Source organism: Panulirus ornatus, chromosome 18 (genome assembly GCF_036320965.1).
Source record: "Panulirus ornatus isolate Po-2019 chromosome 18, ASM3632096v1, whole genome shotgun sequence".
In the NCBI taxonomy this organism is placed as follows: Eukaryota; Metazoa; Arthropoda; class Malacostraca; order Decapoda; family Palinuridae; genus Panulirus; species Panulirus ornatus.
This window is the reverse complement of record NC_092241.1, coordinates 32,651,068-32,672,190: the sequence shown is the minus strand read 5'-3', so window position 1 is coordinate 32,672,190 and position 21,123 is coordinate 32,651,068. Positions and strand designations below refer to the sequence as shown.

General features: G+C 43.3%; 1 protein-coding gene across 1 annotated transcript in view; it reads left to right on the top strand.

The window, feature by feature from the left end:
- LOC139754934 (paired box protein Pax-2-A-like) overlaps positions 1–21,123 on the top strand; it is a 78,845-nt gene that overhangs the window by 20,291 nt on the left and 37,431 nt on the right. The window contains exon 2 of the mRNA XM_071672754.1: positions 20,496–20,661. Within this exon, the coding sequence (XP_071528855.1) occupies positions 20,496–20,661 (166 nt within the window). The remainder of the gene's footprint in view (positions 1–20,495; positions 20,662–21,123) is intronic.

Here is a 21,123-nt window from a genome sequence, read left to right as displayed (position 1 = left end):
ATCCATACTTTCTGCCTTCATTCATTCTCGTCGCCACCCCGCCACCTAGTAAATAGCATTCCCCCACCTCCAGCGAGCCAGCGCCAGGAACAGACAAAAAAGGCCACATTCGTTCACATTCAGGCTCTAGATGTCATGTGTGATGCACCGAAACCACAGCTCCTTTTCCACATCCAGGCCCCACAGACCTTTCCATGATTATCCCAGATGCTTCACATGCCCTGGTTCAATCCATTAACAGCACGTCGACCCCGATAGACCACATCGTTCCAATGCACTCTATTCCTTTAACGCCTTTCACCCTCCTGTATGTTCAGGTCCCGATCGCTCAAAATCTTTTTCACTTCATCCTTCCGTCTCAAATTTGGTCTCCCGCTTCTCCTTCCCTCCGCCTATGACACACATATCCTGTTGTCAATCTTTCCTCACTCATTCTCTCCACGAGTCCAATCCATTTCAACATACCCTTTTCTGCTCTCTCGACCACACTCGTTTTATTACCACACATCTCTCTCGCCCTTTCTTTACTTACTCGATCAAACCACTTCACACCTCATGTTCTCAAACATCTCATTTCCAATACATCCACCCTCCTCCGCACAACCCTATTTATAGCCCATGGCTCGCAACCATGTAACATTGTTGGAACCACTATTCCATCAAACATGCCCATTTTAGCTCTCCGAGATAACGTTCTCGCCTTCCACATATTCTTCAACGCTCCGAGAACCTTCGCTCCCTCGCCCACTCTGTGACTCTCTTCCGCTTCCATGGTTCCATCCACTGTTAAGTCCACTCCCAGATATCTAAAACATTTCACTTCCTCCAATTTTTCTCCGTTCAAACTTACCTCCCATTTAACTTGTCCCTAAACCCTACCGAACCTAATAACATTGCTCTTAATCACATTTACTCTCGACTTTCTTCTTTCACACACTTTACCAAACTCAGTCACCAACTTCTGCAGTTTCTCACCCGAATCAGCTACCAGTGCAGTATCATCAGCGAACAACAACTGACTCTCTTCCCAAGCCCTTTCATCCACAACAGACTGCATACTTGTCCCTTTCTCCAAAACTCTTGCATTCACCTCCCTAACAACCACATCCATAAACAAATTAAACAACCATGGAGACCTCATGTACCCCTGCCGGTAACCGACATTCACTGGGAAAAAATCGCTTTCCTCTCTTCCTACTCGTAAACATGCCTTACATCCTTGGTAAGAACTTTTCACTGCTTCTAGCAACTTACCTCCCACACCATATACTCTCAAAACCTTCCACAAAGCATTTCTATCCATCCCTATCATACGCCCTCTCCAAATCCATCTGTTTTTCTAAATATTTCTTGCATACATTCTTCAAAGCAAACACCTGATCCACACATCCTCTACCACTTCTGAAACCACACTGCTCTTCCCAACTTTGATGCTCTGTACATGCCTTCACCCCTCTTAATCAATACACTCCGATATAATTTCCCAGGTTTACTCAGCAAATTTATGCCTCTGTAATTTGAACACTCACCTTTATCCCCCTTGACTTTGTACAATGGCACTATGCACTCATTCCGCCAATCCTCAGGCACTTCACCATGATCCATATATATATACTGAATATCCTTACCACCCAATCAACAACACAATCGCCCATCTTTTCTTTATAGATTCCACTGTAATACCATCCAAACCCGCCGCCTTGCAGGCTTTCATCTTCCTCAAAGCTTTCACTAACTCCTCTCTGTTCACCAAACCATTCTCCCTGACCCTTTCACTTCGCACACCACCCCGACCAAAACGCCCTATACCTGCTACTCTATTATCAAACACATTCAACAAACCTTCAAAATACTCGCTCCGTCTCCCTCTCACTTCACCACTACTTATTTCCTCCCATTTGCCCCCTTCACCGATGTTCCCATTTGTTCTCTTGTCTTACGCACTTTATTTACCTCCTTCCAAAATATCTTTTTATTCTCCCTAAAAGTTAATGATACTCTCTCGCCCCGAACTCTCATTTGCCCTTTTTTCACTTCTTGCACCTTTCTCTTGACCTCCTGCCGCTTTCTTTTAATACATCTCCCAGTCATTTGCACCACTTCCCTGCAAAAATCGTCCAAACACCGCTCTTCTCTTTCACTAACAATCTTACTTCATCCTACCGTTCACTTCCCTTTCTAATCTGCCCACCTCCCACCTTTCTCATGTCACACGCATCTTTTGCGCAAGCCATCACTGCTTCCCTAGATACATCCCATTTCTTCCCCACTCCCCTTACGTCATTTGCTCTTACCTTTTGCCATTCTACGCTCAATTTCTCCAGGTATATTCTCACACAAGTCTCATTTCCAAGCTCACTTACTCTCACCACTCTCTTCTCCCCAATATTCTCTCCTTTTCTGAAAACTTCTACAAATCTTCACCTTCGCCTCTAAAAGATAGTTATCACGCATCCCTTCAGCTGCCCACCCACATCACCCCTACCCCTCAGCACATTAACATCCAAAAGTCTCTATTTTACACGCCTATCAATTAAAATGCAATTCAATAACGCGCTCTGGCCATCTCTCCTACTCACATACGTATACTTATGTGCATCTCTCTTTCTAAACCAAGTATTCCCAATCACCAGTCCTTTTTCAGCACACAAATCTACAAGCTCTTCATCATTTCCATTTACAACACTGAACACCCCATCTACAACAATTATACCCTCAACTGCCACATCACTCGCCTTTGCATTCAAATCATCCATCACTATAACCGGTCACGCGCATCAAAGCTGCTAACACACTCACTCAGCTGCTCCCAAAACACTTGCCTTTCATGATCTTTCTTATGAAAAGGTGCATAGGCACCAATAATCACCCATCTCTCTCCTTCCACGTTCAGTTTTACCCATATCAATCTAGAGTCTACTTTCTTACACTCTATCACATATTTCCACAACTCCTGCTTCAGTAGTAGTGCTACTCCTTCCTTTGCTCTTGTCCTCTCACTAACCCCTGACCTTACTATCAAGACATTCCCAAACCACTCTTCCCCTTTACCCTTGAGCTTCGTTTCACTCAGAGCCAAAACATCCAGGTTCTTCTCCTCAGACATACCACCTATGTCTCCTTTTTTCTCATCTTGGTTGCATCCACACACATTTAGACACCCCAATCTGAGCCTTCGAGGAGGATGAACACTCCCCGCATGACTCATCTTTCTGTTTCCCCTTTCAGAAATCCAAATATATATTCTGCCTGACCCATGAATCCCTTCTTTACAAAAGTTCCTTCAGCACTCGGGAAGCTCGCCACGTTCGACGATCGGGACCGCAGGTCATTAAGTGTTGTGATGCCTGTGCGTTAATGTGCAGAAATGTACCGGGTAATTAAGTAAATGTTCAGTGTCTTCCATATAGTATTGGTATCGTGGGCATGGTCTTGGTATATGCTGAAACAGTGTTTGTAGTGTTGTGAAGACCGGTGATGTCCAGAACGTAGAGAGAGAAGTGTAACTCGTGTTTGTCTGGGGAGTGTGGCTTCAGCTGTGCGTATGACTGGTAGGACGCTTAGTGTTTGTCGGCTTACTGCAGTATGTCTTAGCTTTCTTAGTGTTGTATTTGCTGGGAGTGGTAGGTTCTGTGAGTATAGGTTGCTGAAGTGTGAGGCAAGGGCAAACTTTTCATTTCCACGCTGGTGTTGGTGGCTGGTTGGTGAGTGGTTTGGGTGGGAGTATGATACTGCTGCATAGAATTTGGTTCCGAGCATATCAAGGTGGATTGTACTGGGAGGATCTTTATCATACTATGCAGAAGTTGAGTGCTTTTGGCTACGAAATGTATATATACATACATATACCTACACATACACAGATGTATGCATACATTCACATGTACATATTCATACTTGCTTGATTTCATCCATTCTCGGCGCCAACCTCTGCGTCAGCGAGGTAGCGCCAGGAAAAACTGACAAAGAAAAGCCACATTCGTCCACACTCATTCTCTAGCTGCCATGTGTAATGCACAAAAGCCACAACTCTGTATATTTCCAAATGCTAACCTGGTATCACCGCCCATCTCTACAGCCCTAACTGAGAGCTCCAACCTGGTTATGATGGAGCCACTGGTCTGTCATCTTGACCACTATTTTGTATAAAGATGGTTGTCTTATTGTTATGGCCCCCTCCGATGATCAATAACACAGAGATGGCTAGTGCTTCTACATAGGCTCAACACTACAGCTTTACCAGGAATGCTGTTGGAAAACGATGGGAACTTTTCTGTATGGTCAGAAGATGCTAAACTAGTATCGAGAGCTAAGTGATGTCTGAGGCTAACGCTTAGATGATATATGGGTTTGGTGGTCAGTTAAAACCTAACCTTGGACATGACACTTTCAGCTCATCTGGTGACGGATAGGTTTTGGATCAGTGGCACACATACATACCAAGCAGAACCTCCATCAGCGGTAACATGTGGCAGGCTAAGTCCCGGAAAAGTCTTCTTAGAACATTTTCTTTTTTTTTTCTGGCTGTTGCTAATTACATACTACCGCAATTAAATATGTATATTCAGGAGTCAGCATGGGAGGAAAACACACCATGATAGCTCATTCCTTCCCCACCGCTTGTTACTGTCGGTTGTGTGATAACTTGTTATTCAGCTGAGAGAGAGAGAGAGAGAGATGAAGGGTAAGACATTCGGGAAAACGGACAGAAAAATAGAGAGAATGAGAGGAAGAGAAAGATGGATGGAGCGTGAAAGAAGAGAGACGAAGAGAAAGGAAAACGAAAAAGAGCGAAGGAAGGGATGGGTGTGGAGGAATGGGGAGTGGAAGGGGAGTGAGAGGAGAGGAGCACTTATCGTGTTAGCCCAGAATTGATACAATTATCGTCAAAATACGGTTGATAACGTTGGCAGAGAAGGACCAGTGTCGTAATACACTTACCCTCCCAAAGTTAACAGCTACCTAATGGACAGACAAATTAAAGATTTAGCATTCAACAAGATATACTATTCGTGTTGTTTTGCTGGATATTTACAACTTCTCCTCTGTGCCTACAGTGGCCTATGTTAGTTTGACTACGAAATGAAACCAGAAAGTCTCGCGTATCACTGAGTTTAGAATAAGAAAAGCATGTTTGTGTGTGTGCTGGTGTACCATGGGTCTGTGATCAGACAAAGGTCATAACACCATAACCTACCGAACCTCATACCACACCAGCAGCACATACCACACCGGCACCACATACCACAAAGAAAACCTTCATGATGATCACCACGAAATTGAAAGTACCACACACAATAGCGCTACTTCACCCAACAGATCACTTCATAAGACATCACACACTATAACACCACACACTACACTACAGCACTATGTAACACAAACTTTACCTCACAACATCACACAGTTTATGCCTGCCATAAGTAGCCTGCATAATAGTCAGTGTAGGGGACCAGCCAGCATGACCTGCCTGACGACACAGGAGATGGAGTGAAATCGTTAACTGCGGTAGAAGCTTCGGGTTCTTCCACACAGCCCGTGTCCCCAGCTCAAGCTCTTTTATCTCCCAAGCAAACGGCTTACGGTATTCATAAAGCAGAATGTGCGGATGATTATCTTATTTTCATCTTTCTTCAAAGTTCTTTTATTTGTATACATCATTTTGGTGTGGCGAATCGCGTTGCGCGTAGGACGAGGAATTCCATGAGTGATAATCTCTAATCCGTGTTGATCAGCCTAACATTTCAGTTAGCCCTTCCTCTGGTCGACACTCTTCTTCCAGTTATCGAGATAAGTGTACGGAGCCTCATCATCACCTCTGCTGGTATTCCTCCGCAGAGAAGGCTGTGACCTTATCACGTGAAATCTTTCTATTTACAACCAGGTTATGAAATTATTCCGTTCGGCCACGAACACTGGTCCCAGCGGTGAAGTATTGGTTCCTAAAGTTGCTATATAACGCAAACCACTTTTGTCGAAGCATAAACATTCCATAGGTCTTCAGGCCTATACAATCGCTTGCAGCAAAACCCTTGAATAACATCACAGCTCAGAGACAACACACTTGTGTGCCCCAACAGACAATGTAAGAATATAGCCAACAATTTCAGCATCAAACACACCATTTGCCCATACTTTGGTATATCATCCTCCCTCTTATGATTAGACCCAGATGATGATTTGCAGTGAATCATCTGGTCCTCATTATTGAATGAATAGTCAAATACGAAACGTTCGAGACTACATATACTACTGACACAGATTTGTGAACTAAAGCCATCTTGTTTTTCACATATAATGCGTCCTGAATCAATCTTTGGGTGACACAATCCCAGTAGATCCTCCTCGGTCCCTTTGGTTGTGGGTAGGCTTTTCGAAGGTTGGATTCTTCACTTCCCTGGGACGGACCATTGATATTCAAGTATAAACCAGTGGGTCTAGAACCTTAGGGGGTTCTGATCGCTTCTAGACATCACAGAAGCTGAGTTCATGCCGGAGACATGGGGCACAAAGCTGCATCTCATAATCTGGTTCGTCTCTCAGATTTGCAACAGCCCCCATTTCATCATATTTCTCCTCGGTCGATTATTTTCTTTGTTTTTTGTGGTCCTCATTCTTTTGTAATACCTTATACAAAGTAGGTCTCTTCGTCTTCTTTATATACAGTCTACTACTTATCAACCATTGTAACTTGGCCCTGTTTTGTAATCAATTTTTATTTTTATTTTTATCTACTCGGACAGCTTCCCTGCTTTGAAAAAAATTATGCATTGTTGTGTATAATGTATTTCCTGTGTCACACTTATGACCCTGGATCACTACTTGAGTACATTCTTGGCCCAAAGCCATCACTCTTGATCTAAGAACAACACTTTTGTATACACAATATCAAACGACCATTCTTTGTCCATTTTGTGACTCGAGACGGCCCTTCTCTCTCTCACTCATCATCTAAAATAGCCATTCCATAACACTCACGACCTAGGATCACCTCTAGAGTACCATATTGTCGCACTCATCATGACGATACTTAACAATGCAATCAAGATAAACCCATCATTCTGGGAAACTCGCAACACAAGCCCCCAATAGGCTACACTCAAGCTACGCCTATAGCCGTTCTCCTCGTTTGGAGACCGAGGAACCCCAGTAGGTCGCATCTCCTCCTCTAGTTAGCTTATGCCCTTAAAACATTAAGGAAAGGCAAGTTTCTCACAATTTCCAAAGGGTCTTCAGCGTCGGCTTCGCTCCGCCGAGCGTGAAACCCCAGGAGGAAGCCATTTTTACCATAATACTCTTTTTCCCTGAAGACTGCGTCACGGTGCTCAACATGTGCTTGATGCTGTTAAGAAAGGCATCTCCGGCCAGCTGCAGCACACAGTTGGTCGAGTGGACCAGCGTGTGGGCCATCTTGGGCCGTTAGGGGTAGTGTACAGTGTACTTTTATCATAAATCTGTATACACTGTGCAGTAGTTTATATAATATATATATATATATATATATATATATATATATATATATATATATATATATATATATATCCATCCCAAATGGAACATCGGTGAGTAAAGGGAAAGTATTTTCTTAAGCTTGACCGTAACAACATATTATTTTTGGGAAATCGTATGGAGAATAGCTCCTGATAGTGGCGTTGCTTACTATACGTAGATGGCGCTTCCACTTCAGAGTAGTGAAAGAAGGCACAGATTAGACTAATACCGCAATGTGAAAAAAAAAGTCAAAACTGCTTTAAATTCACTAAGTGCAAGCGTCTCTAAGCTTGTCAATGAGCGAGCCCTGATGCTAAGCTACGTTGGCATGGTCTGAGCCGTGGCCAAGGCCAACTGAACAAATTCGGAAAATGTCTTGTTTTATATTTCGTTGCCATTGTCGTTCCGCCTTAAGCCCACACTATTCTTAGGGGAAATCGTAGGGAGAAAAGATCTACCCGAAAAGTATGATTCACTAAAATGATGGTCGGCTTCTTGTGGCCCGTTGTTTCATATGGGCTTTGCCCTGGTAGCCTTGGTTGGTCTAGACTCTAGTAGACTAGAGGGACGGAGATTCTTACAACACAGAGTAGCATCCCAGGGGTAGAAATATGGATAGGTGTAGTGTAGATGTTATAATGGTATTCTCTGGACTACTTGTTCAACCCTTAAGTATTAAAGAAGTATTTGTGTAAGTAGACATTGAGATATCTTTATTATATCACTTTTGTTACCAATTGCTTTGCTTTCTGTCCTCTTCAAGCCACACACCAAAAAGATTTCATCTAAGAAACCTATGCCAAATCGGCATATAGATTTAAAAAGATTAAGGGTACTAGTATTAAGTCTTATAATCTATGATCTAGTTCCATCAAAAACACAGCGTCTAGAATAGAAAAGGATGTTTTCATTGAATTCCAGTCTTTTGCCTCATGCCTCTTTCACCTTTCTTTTCCAGTGAAACAAATGATTTTGCCATATTCTCAGCAGGCATGATAACTTCTGTCATTCTTTCTTTATTAGTGTTGGGTTATCTGAATGTGTGGTAGTGGGAACGTGCTGGTATATATGAACGTGCAGCTATTTAGGTTTTATAGTGTATGAGGGAGATGAATGGAGAAGAGTGAATATGGTGCTTCTATACTGGTGTTTATAGGAACAAGGGCCGACTAGTGTGAGTAGTGGTGGGTGTGAATATGCCTGGTATGACAGCGTGAGCTTTACATTAGTATTCTAATATTCATTTAGAGTACGTAGACATAAAGTTGTGTCTGGCAATGAGGTCTCTGTGTGATGTTCTTTCGTGTTTCTGTGGGAGAGTTCGTTGCATGGCCTTGGGTGTTATGTGGAAAGAATGTTTTTTTTAGGATCGGAAGACTATTTTTAATATAGACCTCATAGTGACTGGATATGGTGTTTATTTCTACCTCGGATATGCTTTTGTAATGACTTTGTAGTGTACTGGCGTTGAGAATGGCCTCTACTGAATATGGGTGTTTTGTTTGTCCTGTGGTTAGTATAAACATGCTGCTGTATACGCCTTGTTTAGGGGCGTGGTGGGTGTCACAGGATGGGTGTCGGCATACTACTGTATAAGGTTTGCGTTCTTTGTATAGATGTTGGGTGGCTTAGGGTGAGTGTAAGCGAGCTACCGAACAGAACTTGTGGTGATTGGTGAGGTTGTGCGGAGATCCGTACTGTCCTTGTTGTGAGGAAAAGGCTGTGCGTGGCCTAAGGTTTGCGTGTGGTTCTCTTTCTTTGTGGGCCAGGGTAAGAGGTGACCCTGGAAGAGTGTGGGTGTCCTGCTACAGACCAAATAGCGTTGCGGGCGAAGTGGGTGGCCAGAGTGAGCGTAGGCGTGCGGCAATATAGATCTCCTTAAGTGAGGGCGTGGTGGGTGGAACGGAGTATGTGCGGGTCCGCTGCTGTACAGATCTCGTAAGGTATGGGTATAGTGGGTGGATTGGAGTTTGTGTAAGCGTGTCAGAGCACAGGTCTCACTTGGTGTGGGCATGGTGGATGAACCAGAGCGAGTACGAGTCCACTGCAGTGGAGTGTGTCGTTGCATATGGCCTAAGATAAGTACACTGTCATTATGGTTGTAGACGTAAGGGTAATGGCAGGCTTGAGAACAGACTGGCTGTGTTCAGAATCGTTGGAGAGTGGGAGGGGGTGGATAAGATGGGTCTGGTCAATGGTTCTCACTGCCATGTACATCAACATGGCAGCTCGTGACCAGAAGTCACGCCACCAACCACCCTCGGCCTCGTATGCCACACGACGGAACAGCAAGAGTCTTCGGGAGCAGCAATCAGCCGTCGTGAAACTCGTGCCGCTGTCTGGGCCAAGTAGTGGTGTATGTGCTAACCAGGACTCCGGAACGGTGGGCGGCCAGGCGACACTTGATTCCCTCCCCCCCAGGCGGTCACGTTGGATAAGCCAATGATGCGTGCTGTGTTGACGGACCCAGGAGACGGTTCCCCGGGATCACGCTGTTCGCTCATTGGTCCGCGTCATTCATAAGTCACATCCAGTTGTCCCTACTGACTCGGCCAAAACTGACTGGAACCTTAGATTTAGTTGAGGAAAAAGATAAATTCATATTAACAGCTCAGACTCGCTCTTGTGGTGCTAAGGCCAGGGGGCCAAGGAGCGAGACGGCGTCATTGCGACCGCGTTTCAACCTCGCTATCCACAGTTATGACCCGCGCACTGCTGCTTGTGTGGCCGTGCAGTGTGTGTCCTGCCCCTGCGCCATCACCAGGGTATCGTAATATACCACTCTAACGGGTCAGCCGAAGCTGCCGCGGGGAATACTGGTCAATAGTGAGCCTCACTGCTGCCCCAGTGCCCCGTTCCCTCTAGTGCCGTGTGTACTCTGCCTCCGTGCGCGCCGTAGTGAAGTCATCAGGATCTGTTGTGTTCACCTTCAGCGCCACCGTCACCGGTGCTCATTGCCTTTTCCCAGCCTGGTTGACCCCTTCGAAGTCGCTACCAGGCTGGAACAGTCGAGCATGGGCTTGTTTGGGCTGGAACCTTCATCGACAGCCATGGATCTGACTCGTGCATACCGCTACGACCACAGGAAATATTATACGTGTAAGTTGATCAAGTTTACTTGTTGGTTGGTTAGAGGAAATGAAGGTCATCACAACCACTTACAATGGAGTGGTCATCACAACCACTTACAATGGAGTGGTCATCACAACCACTTACAATGGAACGGCCGTCACAACCACTTACAATGGAGTGGCCGTCACAACCACTTACAATGGAGTGGCCGTCACAACCACTTACAATGGAGTGGCCGTCACAACCACTTACAATGGAGTGGCCGTCACAACCACTTAACAATGGAGTGGCCGCCACAACCACTTACAATGGAGTGGCCGTCACAACCACTTACAATGGAGTGGCCGCCACAACCACTTACAATGGAGTGACCGTCACACCCCCTTACAACGAAATGGGCATCACAGCCACCAACACGTTGTAACCATCAGATCTATATGAAACAGAATATAGAAGATTGCATAGAAATTGTATAGAAATCAGCAGCCCTTGACTTTTGTTCTGTATCTGACAATATACAGCTTTTCATTTAACTAATTTCAAAAGTTCTGCTGTTATCGTAAATACAACTCAGTGAGGGATCTTCAAAAGACGTGTATGTTACCGTCGAAAGAACTGTGTAATAACACTTCAAAATTGTTGTAATGTTAAAGTTATGTATGTAAACAATATATACGTACATTATACACACTTGATTATTTTTGTTTGATCGAAAGGTCACAGTATAACGTTCTACACACTCAGCATTTCTTTTTTCAGATTACACATCAAAATACCGGGCTAAAAGCTTTCAAAGTTCTGGATGTTTTAAATCCAGGCAGCCGTGTGCATGCATATTAGTCTATGGGATTTTTCGTGTGTATTTGCTTTTTCGTCGACATATGAAATGCTTTACCCCTCACATATAATGCTACCGGAGTTACAAGAGTTTCCCTACAAATGTGTGTATGTCGTCCTTCCTTATTCAAGAAGTGTTTGTCGCTTTCGTTGATCATTTTCACCCAAGGAACGAAGCGTGTACGCGGATTTGTACAATTTCAAGACGTTGGTGTGACTCGATGGGTATGTATGTGTCTTTTGAAAAGAGAATATTTACATCAATCGTGGCTTTCCGAGGAAATCTGTTTATCTATACTGATCCTTCCCATCTCTGGACGCGAATATGTGTAGGTATTCCTCTAAAGACCCTGGGTGTGACAAGTGTGGTATAAGTTTGTACGGTCAACTGCATTGTACGTTCAGCTGCAGAGATATTTGCCTGTAGCATTGTGCATAGATAAAAATACTGCTCATAAGGTGGTAGCTGCAGGTAAATTCCGTGGAGAAGCATTATATACCGTAGATATGCATCGGTAAATTTGAGTCCGTTGCTTAGCATGGTCTACGCACATCAAGGTCTGCAATATATCCAGCTAAGCATTATGCCAGCAACTGTGTTTGGATAACCATACGAGTTGAGAAAAAAAAAAATGTCACAAATCTCTGTCCGTGGTGAGGGGTTAATGTCCAATATACAGTTCCAAGGGCAGTCGGCTGAAAGACATGTTCAAGGACTCTCCATGCCAGTACCTATGTGTGATGACCTCATTCCCTGTCATCAACAAAACGCCGAAGATGGCTACTGGTGGTTTTGCCGTATCAGGACTTTGCACGCAGTGTATCACGAGTGGGTTGATCTATCATGCAGATTCCATCTGCTTCTGGTTTGGAAAAAGATTTGATCACAAACAAGTGTAAAAGCTTGCCAAGCCTCAGACTCTCACGAACGCCAGATGCAAAACCATAAATATATCCTATATCCCGCCTACTTCCCGTAGTTCATGTTCTCCACATCTTTATATCCTTCAGCTTTACGGTATTTACAGTATTTCGGTATATAGACTGTTGCTAGCCTTTCCATTTCTATCATTCTTATCTCTTTTTGTTCATAGTTAGAGATGTTCCATGTTGAGTACGTGAAGCCCAGATACAGAAGTTATCTTTCACTTTCTTTATAATCCATACGAAAGGTTTCAGCACACGTTAGGTTGTATTTAGGATATCATAGATTCTCTTTTGTTGGCACGGTTAGGATTGTACGTCCTTATTAATCGCCATGTAGCTCAGATTCTAAAAGAGGAATAAGCAATTAACAGAACCCTGCGGTACTCGACTGCCAACCTCAACCCATTTTGAGAATGTTCGTCTGATATACGAACATCTTTGTTGCTTTCCACTGAAATGATCTTTTATCCACTTATTCTTCCCTGATGGTCCAGGTTCTTAATCAGACACCCATGCGGCAGTGCCAAATGCTTTCTGGGACTCCAAATAAAAACAGTCTACCAGGTCTTCTCTTTTGTTCAAAACAGAGATTCGGGCTCTCGTACAGATCTAAAACGTTATGCTGTCTCTCACCTCGGTAATTTTTCCCGGTAGAAAATCATCTATGTGTGTGTATGTGTAGGTGTGTGTGTGTGTGTGTGTGTGTGTGTGTGTGGACTCTGCAAGGTCGCAGAATCGTGAGTGAAAATAGATAAGTACAGTCTCGTCAAGGAACTTCTTACTCCAATGGAGTTCATCATTTTCTGTTACTGTTCGCAGCGCAACCTTCAAACAACAATATATATATATATATATATATATATATATATATATATATATATATATATATATATAGTTCCGAATATCTGTGGTGGATATATGCAAATACATATGCACGCATATTTTTGATTCAGTTCAATTCAGAGGAGTAATATATCGTATAGATATATCATAGAATTAAATGAAATGTCAGATAGAGGAAAACTATACATGAATTTGTCATAGGCAATATCTGCAAAACTTTCCCCTATCATTCCATGAAACAGAAACGAGTTGGCCATAACTCTACATCAGGCAGAGTAACAAGTAGAATTGTATGCGTTATCCCAGTCTTCTTGTTTCCTCCTCACACACATCCTTCTATCTAGTCGTCCGTCACCCTCTTCCACTCACCACCAGCACACTCGGCACACAGCCTTACCCCATACATCAAATCGCCAGCAGAGCCAACACATCCTTATCCACACAGTCATCTACTGCTCTCTCCCATCCACAACTAGCATACCCAACACACATCCTTCCACCTACTCACCTTGACTACAACACACCAATACTACACTTACACGTAGTACATAATACACCTTCTCAGAAACTCGTAAAATGCCACACACAATTTGACAAATACACTCTAATTAACAGGTTGGCGAAGCTGCCTGCGTGTGGCGTTGGCTTTTAATGTAATGGGCGTATCCCTTCCCGAGTGACATTATCACGCAAGCCTCTGTACGTGTGTCCTCCACCTTCCTCTTACCTTCATCATTTGCTGAGTGGTTCATTTATCCGTAATTTCAACTCCTTGTGTTCTGTTTACCGGTCTGTGTCGTCAGGCGCGTAAGAGCTGTAATGAGCGTCCTGCAGCGCCAGCAGTGATGATTAAATGGAGTTCCCAAGTGATTATCATCAGGGTACACGCAATCTCTCGTGAGGTAGTGGTAGTGCCACTTCCCTTACGTCTCTATATCATGATTAATGATTAATCCAAAAGTGAATGTGAATTTGGAACTATAGTGTGCTGTCTTTCCATACGTCATTATCATAAATGGTGTGTGTGTGTGTGTGCATGAGTAATGGGGAAAGCGTTTTATACTCGTGCTGCCCCGTCTCAACCTTTCATATATACCATATCATTACTATAACGTACAAACACACACACACACACACATTAATAGAGTGATAACGCGCAAGTGCTTGACGACGAGTTGAAAGGAAAACATCTCTGGCATGAAGACCTTGCATAGTAAGAAATGATCTTTTGGTGATTTTCTCCCATTTCGTGAAAAAGAATTTGATAAGCAGTTAATGCGTGTTGTTTCTTCCTCCCCATCAATGAGGCGGAGGGACAGTGGAGAGGAGGCATTGACCTCACGCTCCCCGGGGGTATTCTATCCCCAACATCTGACCTCAGGTCCCTGTACTCTTCCCTCAGTTCTTTGAGAAGAACATTCTCTTGACATAGTGTGACTATACTTCTTTTTTCAACAACCAGCTATACTCTTGGCCGTGTATAGCTTCATCTGCGTTCAAATCAAATGAGTAAACCCGTAGAGAGAACTTTAGCACTGTGTAACGGAGAAAATGGCAAGAAACCTGGAGTTTTTTGTTTTTTTGTTTCCAAACCATCCATGTGTTTTAGAAAATACTGTCAACCAGAGAACTCCTAGCTGTGAGCTACTCCCCTTGGCAGTAACTATTAAACAACCTCTCTTTTTCATGTCACTTTTGGGCCACTACCAAAACCACAGCCAGCAACGTTTCACCAGTTATTAGCACAACTGACTGTACTGACAGGTGCATAAACCACTGACGACGATTGGCCACTAGCAACAATATCACCATTACCCGGTACATTAACTACTAACAGCTACACAATCCGTTACTCGCCTAACTAAACAAACAACCTCTGTTAACCGCACTAACCATTAACAGCTGCTTAACCATTACCTAATGCAATACATGCTAACTATATGACACAGCCCAGCGTTCTGAGTACTAACACCATTTTGACTTCCTATCCAGCGCACAGACCATTAACAATCATACGACTTCTATCTCCTACTCTCTGAAATTCGTTCCTCCAGCCATAGAATGTCTTGCTATTTACACAGACAGCGTCAGTATCTTCGGTGTTAAAAGGTGAAATTGCTAGATATTCAACCACAACGATCACAATATTATACAGTCTCTTGATTACAGAAATACAACATGATCACACCAGATATAAACCACCATAAGGCTCTCTAGGTACCGGACCTCACAGAACACTCTCTCTCTCTCTCTACCTACCACGGTGAACCGCGTAGTATGAAGCGCACTACCAGTAACCAGGGCCACATGCTGGAGTCGTTGTCAGCACCACTGACCACAGCTCCACCCAGGGGTCATCATCACCATTAACCACCATCCACCCAAAAGTAATCACTGGGACCACTAACCACAGTCCACCTAGGAGATATCAACAGCACCACTAACCACATTCCACTAAAATGTTATCACTGGGACCACTAACCACAGTCCACCTAGGAGATATCAACAGCACCACTAACCACAGTCCACTAAAATGTTATCACTGGGACCACTAACCATAGTTCACAAGGGAGTTATTACCAGAACCACTAACCACAGTCCACCTAAGAGCTATCACTAGGATCACTCACCACAGTCCACCCAGGAGTTGTCAACAGGATCACTGTCTGGCAGCTACCAGCCGATGACACAGCCTATCAAGACAAAAGTAAGAAAATAGGACATAGACTGTAGCCTCTCAGGATAATCATAGGCACAAAACAAAAACGGACAGATGCTGATCTCCCTCCTTTTCATCACTTTTCTAAACCTCCCTCCTCCACAAAATTCTTTTCTTTTTTCCTTCTTTCTTTGCCTGAAACCGTTACACCTCCCTCACTCCCACCTCAGGTCTCCCTCCCCTTCCTCGTTACCAGTATAACATTGCCTCAGTAAACATGACGTATAATACTTTCTTCTCCACATCTGCTCATCTTTTGTGTCCGATTCTCCGGTATGTAACATTCTTCCCTGAATCTTATCCCCAGTAACATAATCTTCATTTCCTGGAGTTTCTCTTTCATACTTAGGTCTTTTACATTTTTATTATTATCGTCATAACTTCGTTTTCTTTCTTTTCTTCAGTCACACTTTTGGATAAACAAACAGATTGGGCATCACTTGTGAAGTTGTCTAGTAGTTTCTCTCAGTAAAACTGAAAGTAAAGATTATAGTCTTACTGCTGTAAACGCTGAGTGTGATCATCCACGACACCTACTGAAGCCATTATTCGTTTAAGGACAGACGATAAATATTTCGCTTCAAGTCCACGACTAACATTATTTGCGCCTCCTTAGTTACACAAACAGTATGCAGGTTTTTCTCTTAGAATCATCTGTGTGCCTCAATACTATAACTGCACTAACCTGTGAGTTTCCCTTGTCAAAAGCAACCATGAAGTGACCCTTGAGTCTGTTGCTCGTGATTCTATTTGTGTTTCTTTATATTACGAGGCAATACACCACCGTAACTTCCAGGAGTTACATTTTACCTCAAGGATATATAACAGATTTTTTTCTTCTCGATATAGAAAAATCTTATGGCCTCCTCATCTGATCTTTAGCTACTCTTCCATCTCTACATTCACCGCAATTAATCTAACACGCGCAGATGACAATCATGTGACTCTTATGATATATATAATGTGTAGAACGTAGTATACTCTGATTGGTTGATCTGTCAATCTTCCTTTATTAGCGTCAGGGGTGAGTATGCATCATTAACCTCCTGACGGGCTGGGGTGAGTACTGGGGGCTCCTATTGGTTGGGAGTATGAGTGGGCTTCTCACACTATCATTGGTAATGGGAAATTTAGTAGTCAGAAGTAAACAAGCCAGCTGGTCGGGTCCTCAAGGCCTATTGTTAGAAATGACCCCATGCAGAAGTGACCCACGCGTGTGTTCTCCCCCGTCTGGCACTGAGAGAGTACTACAGAGGGTGGGAATGTCCCCCGCTGGGGAGGAGAGGATACCATTTTGGTGCTGTCCAGGGGGTGGAGGTGAGGAGGGAGCGGAAGAGGTCGGAACCGTAGGACGCCTTGGTTGGACGCGCGTCTGATTGACACCATTCACGTGACTGGCGAGGGAATGGTCGAAACATGTTTATATGGCATGTTTTTGTTGTTAAGGACACGCTTGAAAATAGGCAATTAAACATGTCATGACATGACCGTGCTCTAAATCACGGTGAATGTCCAAATCTACCATGTTAGCAAATGCACAACAACAGTGTGGTGGAGAAACGTTTTATATTAAAACGTTAGGTAAGCCTTCACATTTAGAGCAACTATAAATAAATCACAGTTCCCAGGCTGCTACCCCGCCCCACCATCACCTTTGTTTTAACATGTTATCGTACTATGTTGTATGATCACTTGATTCTTTATTGTTGCATTTTAATCAATAGCTGCAACCATGCAGCCATTTTGTTAAGCATGTGAAGATGAATGACTGGGTATCATAAAGTACATATATTAGAAGCGAGTTGAGTGAAGGCTGTGGGTGAATGTTCTACGAGATCATCCCTCAGAAGATGATAGGAATCAAATAACATATCCATCTTGCCTTCTCCTCGTTTTGAAAGTCTTTAAGCTACGTATTTGAAAAAGATTCATATGGCAAGTAACGTGCCCACCATAGATGGTCGCGAAAAGTAGGACAGTGAAGAATGGGGGAGGATGCAAACACCCTGAAAATATCATCGCCTCATGAGTTTCTGCGTTGGTGTCGCTAATTATCCTGAGCACTGGATACCCGAGACCATTTTGCTTTAGCTCTTCATGATAAAGGAAGTGGGCGTATCCATAGCAGACATTGAGAGTACATCTCACATGGCACATCTAGTCTCATTTCTAGGAGAGAAATTGAGCGAGGTTAAATAAAACCGCGAGGACTGATAATTGCTATGAGGAAGTAATGAAAGAATCAAAGACTTAGAAAATTAAGCTCTTAACCTCTCTCTCCAGTAAGTCAATCTCCATACGAAAAAAGCCACAGGACTCCGATGACCTAAAGCTAATTAGACAGTGCGTAGAAGCAAAAAGAAAAATGTGAACGCAATTGTAGATTTCATCGGTAAGGCGATCAAAGTCAAGTTTTAGAAAAAAAATCCTCACTCTTTTCAGTTGACTGACACGTCTTCACTTCGAATATTTTGCTCACTTTTGGTCATTCTGCCTTACAAAGACAGACAGACACTGAACGAGGTAAGCTGCTCAGAGGATTCCCGTCCTGAGAAACAAGAACCAGTTAGACGACTCGAGGCTGTATGAGTTTGATTCAAATAGTAGTAGTCGATATAAACTTGTCGGCCAAAGCTTTATTTCCACTGGGGCAAAGTATTTTTCTTCCCGAGATCTGCTAACATAAAAAGTGATCTACCAATAAGATCAGTCAAGAGCAACATCATATATAAGTTCCAAAAGAGACAAAATTTTTCTTCAGGTCCACTGCCGCCATGATTAGCCTCCTCTTAGTTGCAAATAAGGTGACAAGTTTTTCTCCTTAAATCTTCTGTTTGCTTCCCTACTGTTACCACGGTAATGTGTTTCTCGTCTCTTCAGCTACATTAAACAGCCTCGAGAGGATCAAGTGTTCTGCTTACATGGAGTACTGCTCTCACATCTTGGGTGGTTCTAGCTATGCATCTTTACTTGAGCGCAAAGTCGAAAGCGGTCGGACATATCAACTCTCCCAGACTAACTTCAAAACTTGACCCACTTGCCTTACGCCGCAGTGTTAGTTCACTTTCCCTCTTCTATACGTATTTCTTTGGTTTTTGCTTCCAAGAGCTGGCTGCTCGTGTGCCAGCGCCACCACCACTAGGCAGACCACGCAATAATCAGCTAGCTACCGTGTCACATGATTGCTGTGTGGCCGTGGGCAACTCAAGGGTGAGCCATTTTGATAACTGCTTCTTCCCCTGTACATCAAAGCTTTGGAACCCTTTACCTTCTCTTGTCTTACCTAGTAACTATGATCTGACATTCTTTAAAAAGACAGGTTATTCACTTTCTCTAAAATCGTAAATACTCTTCCGTGTTTCTCTTTTCCCTTTCCTTAACCTCTATTTTTTTTTCATTAAGACCGGGGATCGAGTCAGTGAAGTGACGGGGATCGAGTCAGTGAAGTGACGGGGATCGAGTCAGTGAAGTGACGGGGATCGAGTCATTCATCTTCCACGTGTGACTGCCCAGCAAACTTCCAGCAGTCTTGCCCTCAGTTTCTAATACTTAGTTTATTGTTTAGCACACCATCGATTCATTTCTCGGTGTTTCATGTATATATGTTCCCTCATACGAGATGACAGTTCCCTTAAGAGTCGAATGGTAAATTGGGTCACAAAGTCGATCATAACCAGGGTTCCACAAAAGGTTATTTCCACGCGTATCATTTTAAACATCCCTTCAGCGCCTGTATATTTGATTCGGTGTGTTGTTGAATGGAGTCTAGCAGCTCGTTACAATAAGGGATGGAGTTTAATTCTCTTGGTATGAAGGAGAACAATTTAAGTTAACCGTGACAAAGCTCATTTTCACTTCTATTAGCGCTCCCAGCAATGTTGCATGTAAGCTAGAAAAAAAAAGGTCTAGTGAACTGAGATGTAATTTCCTGGTGACCTTTGCTTACATGTACTTAGCTATAGTGGGACATTTCCCTCTTGAGCGACATTCTAAAGTCGCCGAGAACAAAGTTGATTACTACTTATTTCCTGAATGATATCAGCGGACATATGCTACATAGAATCTAGTAGGGAACAAAGGATTACATTGTAAGGCATCATGAAACTGTGAGGACGAGGAGAGAAACATTGGTCAACAAAGGATTACAACACTGAAGACAAAGTTTTACTCACCACGTAACGTGTTTAAACTTTGCCACTACTCCTAGTAAAAAGCAATATTTCTCACCTCAAATTTGCTTATATAATGTCCAGTGACTTGCGATCAAAGGAGGTACATGTTATTGAATCTACAGTCTCTGAATAAAAAAAATATACATTTTTCTCAAAATACAAAATGACATTTCTTGTAGTAACTATAGTACGTTAAGCTGACGTTAAGGACGATACAGTTCTATAGTTCTCCCTTTATAGACTATATTAGGATCTCCCTAACATGTTACATACCGTAGCTCAAACATTTTTCCTTTACCGTTGAAATTAAATTCCCCGTCTCTCAAACCTCTGCATAATCTTTCGTCTCACATTTCCCCTGCCTGATCGGGCACAGGATTTACTCCTCGTACGCCAGTTTTTCACTATGATAATCAATACGCCTTCTGCCGCAGGTCATGGCGGGGTGAACCAGCTGGGAGGAGTGTTCGTGAACGGGCGGCCGCTCCCGGACATGGTTCGTCAGAGGATCGTGGAGCTGGCTCACAACGGCGTCCGCCCCTGCGACATCTCCCGCCAGCTCCGCGTCTCCCACGGCTGCGTCTCCAAGATCCTCTCCAGGTAGGTATCTTCTGGTGGTCATTACTGCAGTATAAAAACGATAGTCTTAACAGGTATTGCATCAGCGATAGTTCTGGTGGCAGTCAAGACAGTAGCGGTGCTCTTATTACTAACCTGATTAAGAAAACTATCGTTTACGCATGATAGTGATTTTTTTTTTTCTTATGCGAGTAGCATGCAATATGGTGATTAGCAGTCTGAATGTGGTTTGATAGTGAGGATGATAAAGATTTGAGAGTTTACTCTTTACTGTAAAATGAGGGAGGTTTACAGGAATGAAAATACAGTATCATCAATTGATACTTTGTGGTTAACTTCCCTTATGGTCAGAAGCCAATAGAGGTTACGTTTTACAGATCTCTCCTAAAGTGCACACTACCCTGAAAACACTTTAAACTTATCTACAACGTTATTTTTTGCATGTACGGTACAGTTTCCTCTCTTGTGCTGCCATAGTTCAGT